This window comes from Ascaphus truei, chromosome 16 (genome assembly GCF_040206685.1).
Source record: "Ascaphus truei isolate aAscTru1 chromosome 16, aAscTru1.hap1, whole genome shotgun sequence".
Lineage (NCBI taxonomy): Eukaryota > Metazoa > Chordata > Amphibia > Anura > Ascaphidae > Ascaphus > Ascaphus truei.
The window spans coordinates 41692181-41698298 of NC_134498.1; the positions used below are offsets into that span (position 1 = coordinate 41692181).

Genomic DNA, 6118 nt, shown 5'->3' on the forward strand with positions numbered 1-6118 from the left:
TTGCTACAGTGTCGCAACGGAACTGTGAAATGTGTAAAGATCCTCCTCTGGGGTTGTTTGGGATTCCTCCACTGTGCAGACCACGTGATGGCGTCAGTGATGTCATCCCTACGCGTTTCGTCACAGCGTGTGACTTCATCAGGGGTTGGGCTAGCTGCATGCTGAACACTGTTTTATAGCCTGTAAATGTCTTAACAGGTGATTATTAACCATGTGAGTGGTATAATCAGTGGAATTGGGAAGAAGGTTTTTGCAACTAAACAGAGGCTGCTGAGTATTTAAAAATCACAGTGTTCATACGTGTATAATAAAACTTTAAACATGACATGATAAAATTGTTAAAATTATTTCACCACATTTGTGTAAGAGCTTGCTGAAGGCAGCCTTAAACTTACATACATATACATATATATATATATATATATATATATATATATATATATATATATATACACACACACACACACATAATGTGAATGTACACATTCTATAAGTGGGTGAGTATTCATTAAAACCATAAATAATTCAAATTGACATGGAATATGTAACCGTAAGAACTAATACCAGATTAATAACTTTGAGAGATATTTGACATTTGTAGGCAAAAGAGCAGTACATAATGACATAGCAGGAAAACAAGAATGCTAGTGTCCAGACACTCATTTAGCCGCCTACGTTCCAGAGTATCCAGCTCATAGATCCAAAAAGATTAATTCTTACACAGGGATTTGAATCTATCACCCCCTAGTAACGTGGGTGGAATTTGTTCTAACCCCATTATTTGACGTGTTGTGGGATCTTTGTTGTGTACAGCTGCAGAGTGTCTAGAAACAGTGTGTGATTAACACTTATATTGCATTGCGCCTGTATTTAAAAAAAAAAATACGTGCACCCATGGTTCTCCTGGTACATACCATGTATTGTGGTCCACAGGCACGATACAACATGTGGGTGATATAAGTGCTAAGGCAGTTTATTCTACCTTTAACCACGTGCCCTTTATTTGTGAATGAGGTGAAGCTATTCACATCTTTGAGATGTTTACATGTTGTACATCTGCTTCTACCGCATTTGTAGTTGCCAGGTAGAGACAACAGAGATGTGGAAGAAGAATATTTTAGAAAAGACTAGTTTTGATTGAAGAAGGTTATCGTGGGAAAACTATGGAATTTCCATCATTATCATTGGGGTTCACCAACTTTCTTGTCATATATATATATAATTTGCAACATGATAAAGATAAGAATATAGGATGCAGCAATACTTATGAAAAAGGTGTTTCAGCTAAATGTGGAAATGTTGGCTTACAATTTCCTAGCAAACCAAATCCTTTATGATGTCAGTCATGTAAAACCTACCTATTGTGATGTTCTAGAATTTTTCATTGATGTCCACTGCAAGCTAACATTTAGTATGCTCCCAGGAAATCATAAGCATTAGAGATTCTGAGCGATGACCAGCTATGATAACAGTAATCCATGTGGACAAGGACATTTTGAACAGGAGTCTTCCAACGAAGAAACACCATGCGGCTCAGATCAGACACGAATGGTTAACTCACTAAACTCAACATTTTCTTCAGTATCTCCAGGATGTGCTCAGACAGGAGTGGGGTACTCTGATCTCCAGTCTGCAATAGAAGAAAGGACTTTCCAAGCTCTTACAGAAGAAAGTGCCGTAGATAACAATGAATTTTTGTCCCTTACCTTTCCAAAAAAGCTCTGGAAAATTGTGGAAAGCGAGCAGTTCAAGTCCATTTGGTGGGATGATGGTGGCACCTGTGTTGTTATTGATGAGAAACTGTTCAAAAGAGAGGTTCTGGAAAGAAGAGGTCCTTTCAGAATTTTTGAAACCGATTGTATGAAGAGTTTCATTCGCCAGCTTAATCTTTACGGCTTCAGCAAAGTACGACAAGAGTTTCAAAGATCTGCCTCTCTTACTGAATTTCTAGCTGAAGAGAAAGCAGTCACAGAGTATAGCAAGGTAAAAAATGATTTTATTAAAATATGTGTTTTTAAAAAGCACGGACAGGGTTTGCTACAATCTACCTTAAATATAAAACAATAATTCCAAATGCCACAAATTGGGTTGTTTTGTTTCGTAGACTGTCATTACAAGGCCACACTCAATGTTGAAGATGTATTCATATTAAGTTGTGCATTGAAATCTATTTTCATTTACAAACGTACAACCAGGGAAAAATGGGGAGGGGGGGGGGAAGGAGAAGGGGACCCTCGCTACTGCCTAGACTCAGGTGCTACAATCAGGGGAAATCAATGAACAGCTAATGGAAAGAACCCCTATGTTGAGAGCATTCTGAACGGCTGGTGAACTGATATAACTGGACCAGGGGCCTGGAGATAAAGGTAAGTAGGATAAACTAATTGTAATGATGTATACATTAAAATGAACTTTATTAGGAGGTATCCTCAATTAAAATATAGATCAGTGAATACACCTCTGTGTGAGGTATGCCTCACACAGATGTGCATTCACTGATCTATATTTTAATTGAGGATACCTCCTAATAAAGTTCATTTTAATGTATACATAATTACAATTAGTTTAGCCTACTTACCTTTATCTCCAGGCCCCTGGTCCAGTTATATCAGTTCACCAGCCGTTCAGAGTGCTCTCAACATAGGGGTTCTTTCCTTTCATTTACATACGTGCAGCTATTTTTATTGCATGGATAAATGTCTTTGTATGAACCCACACCAATATTTTCCAAAAGGTACGACATCTTAGCCTTGTAACATGTAAGTGAAGAGATCAAAATATGGAAACAAAAGCATGAATTCTGGTTGACGTGGGGAAACCTGGTGGTTCATAGTGCAAATATGCAATAAACTAACCTCAGATTTTAAGTGTATTTGCACAGTACTAAATAGCAACATCCAAGCTTCATTGGACCTTATTATTAGAAAATAAATATATTATATGATTCACTTTTATAGTGAACACTTGTTTAAAAGGAGCTTGGTCTCCCTGGTTTCTTATGACAAAGTGTGTATTAAACATGTTATTGTGTTTTTAGTTACAGTTCTACCGCAACTCAAATTTTAGAAGAGATTATCCCCAACTGTTAGGACGAATGAAGAGAAGAGTTGGAATAAAAAAAGAGTTGGGTAAATGTGGTAGCCCTCAAAACTGGGAAAGCTCTGAAACTGAAGCGCAGAACAGCACCCTGGAAAACTTTAGCAGTGAGCAGCAAAATCCCGAAGAAACAACAACAACCAGCGAAAGACCCTCCAGTTCAACAGCGCGAATCAGAAGTGGCTACACAGCATCACCAACTTCAGGGAGACCGTCAGAGAATGGTGCAGTGCAGCAAAATGCCAGGTTAAATGTACTGGCTCCATTCCACCCAGCACCACATAATTGCCATAACCATGTTAACGCCCATGGAATAGATGCCACTACAACCACTTCTTCCACCTCTCTGTATCACGTTATACCTCCAGTACCAAATAACCCATTTAGTCCTGTGATGGGGCCTCCTCCTTTCCAAACCATGTACCCAGATTTCACAGCCATGCAGGCTCATCTGACAAGTTTGCTCCCATTTTGTAACCCCTGGCTTTCAATGCCTATGATTGCAGCGGCATCTGCAATTTCCATGTCTCGATCTTTCCATCATCGAGCAGCTCCATCATACCATCATTGCCCCAACTGCAACTGCTCTGTTAGGAGCTCGTCGCCTGCAACAGGGGGAGCGAATCCGCCAGAATACATGGGATTCCATAGATGAACTTAGATCATCTTCCACATCGTATACAATTACCAGCCAAATAAAGTATTTTTTTCTCATTATTCCATTTTTCCCATCTCACTCTAAAGCATGTATCTTTAATGTTGGTTTTACAATCAGGCATACACACCTTTTTGAAGATGGTTTGGTCTATGTTTTATAAATATAATGTATTGTAGCAGTTTCTTTAACTTCTCACGGCCGGAGTGATTCAGGCCCTGGGTAATTTTAATAAGGGGCAGCTTCACCTGTGTGATAAAATGCAGAACTTGTTCCTGCTCTACTGTCTTCATTCATTTTCACTACATCTTGCTGTTAGAAACCCCACAATTATATGCTATTACTAATCTGATGACCAAATCCTTCACTCAAAGGTAAAGCAATGCATTGCCAAACAATGTGATACCTCCCCCTCTAGCAGCAGAGATGGGTCTTAGCTGCCTTCAACTTCATGCTTCTATGTAAATATAATTAGAAAATTATAGAAGCATAATTAGTCAAAATCTGTATTTCTTCTATTGATGGAATTGCAGTTACTGAAAGCCTCATATCACAATTTCTGTCCAGATGCAGCCCCCACATTTTGTGTTTTGCTGTCAAAAGGGGGTCATTTACAGATTGGGGTTTAATACGGATTACATTGTATTTTAGGTCTTGTAACATGTGCTGATCTAGCAGATCTTAAAGGTTATTAATGAAACATTACTCTTTGTTTTCACCCCGGCCTGTAATGCCCCATCTTTGCACTCTCCTGCCCTCTCTTTGCACTTCCTGCCTTACTGAGTCTGCTCCTCTCTGTGCACACTACACTCCTTCATCTCCTACTCCTCTCATTGGTCTCCTCTCCTTGCTGTCTCTCTGTTTCCTCTTACTCACCTTGCTGGCTCTCCTCTTCTCTCTTCGCACTCCCTCCTGCCCCATGTACACACTGCTCTCCAATCCCTCCTCCTCGTCATCCATCTGTCTCCTCCGCTCCTTGCTGTCTCTCTCTCTCTCTCTCTCCTCCCCTCCATGCTGTAACAGCTGAACCTTTCTACGGAAATATACCTATGAGATATTATTTATATATATATACATTTTAAAATTGTATCTAATACGGAAGAATTTACAGTGCCTCTGATCTCAGACATGCTATTAGAGAAGGTTGGGGTTCCTTACAATGCATCTGATCTCAGACGCGCTATTACAGAGGGTCGGGGTTCCTTACAATTTATCTGATCTCAGATGCGCTATTAGAGAGGGTTGGGGTTCCTCAGAATTTCACATAGGTTTCCTTAACCAAAAAAAAGGTTGGAAACCACTGATCCAGTTACTGAGATATTTAATTTTGAAATTCCGTTACAAAATGTTTTGCCCTGAAGAAACAGTGTGGCTACTGGGGTCCTAGTCTGGCAGCCAATGTAATTATTTCTTTATTTATAAAATGTTTTACCAGGAAGTAATACATTGCGAGTATGTCCTGGGCACAGAGATATAATGCCGTGACATCATTGTGAGATGGCATTGCAGCTTCTGATTGGCCGATTCCACAGCTATCTTTGTTTTTCTTGGCAAGTACTGGAAACAGTTTTTTTTTTTTTAAAGGTTAATATCTCAGCAATCTGGAGCGTTAAGGGCTACAGTGCAGCTGCGGAGAACTCATGGGTTCACATAAGAGGTTATACAGTCGATATCTGTAAACAAATCCCCTAATACAGGGGTGAGCATACTTTTTACACCTAGCCCCCCTTTTCATCCGTGATGTTAGTTGGCCCCTCTGCTTGATGTAATCCAAATGACATGATTTTTTTTTTATTAATGGGTATAACATTTTTTAAACTGTAAAACTCCATTACCATGGAGGTTCTTCTGTTCGAACGCAGTGTTTGGTTTTCTCCAAACATAATGTTTCTCATTGAGGCCAAGAAGCTCTACCTTTGACTTGTCTGTCCAGAGAACATAGTTCCAGAACTCTTGTGGATCATCTATGTGCTCTTTGGCGAACTTCAGACGGGCAGCAATATTCTTTTAAGAGAGTAGTGGTTTCCTCCTGGCTATCCTTCCATGAACACCATTCTGTTTCAGTCTTTTTCCGATAGTCGAGTCATGAACACTCACTTTAGCTAAGACGAGAGTGACCTGCAGATCCTAGGATGTTACTCTGGGGTTCTTTGTGACGACCTGGATAATTTGCCTGTTTATTCTTGGAGAAATTTTGGCAGGACCGACTGCTTCTGGGTAGAGTGACTGTGGTCTTGAACTTTCTCCATTTGTAGACTGTCTGAGAGTGGATTGGTGGAGCCCCAAATCTTTAGAAATTGTTTTGCAATTGTTTCTATACTGGGGATTAGCATCAATAACTGCTCTTCTGCTTTTGAGATTTCTTTT

General features: G+C 39.7%; 1 protein-coding gene across 1 annotated transcript; it reads left to right on the forward strand.

Annotated features, from left to right (window-relative positions):
- Positions 1–1312: 1312 nt before the first annotated feature.
- Positions 1313–3768, forward strand: LOC142467705 (heat shock transcription factor, Y-linked-like). The gene is made up of 2 exons (XM_075573626.1): positions 1313–1983; positions 3038–3768. The coding sequence occupies exons 1-2, from the start codon at positions 1453–1455 to the stop codon at positions 3749–3751; spliced, it is 1245 nt and encodes a 414-aa protein (XP_075429741.1). The 5' UTR covers positions 1313–1452; the 3' UTR covers positions 3752–3768.
- Positions 3769–6118: the final 2350 nt, after the last annotated feature.

Excerpts from the sequence above, each read along its gene's own strand:
- LOC142467705 (XM_075573626.1), top strand. The coding sequence starts at position 1,453 with ATGACCAGCTATGATAACAGTAATCCATGTGGACAAGGACATTTTGAA. Across the intron at positions 1,984-3,037 it reads CAGTCACAGAGTATAGCAAG|TTACAGTTCTACCGCAACTC; the intron begins GTAAAAAATGAT and ends TTGTGTTTTTAG.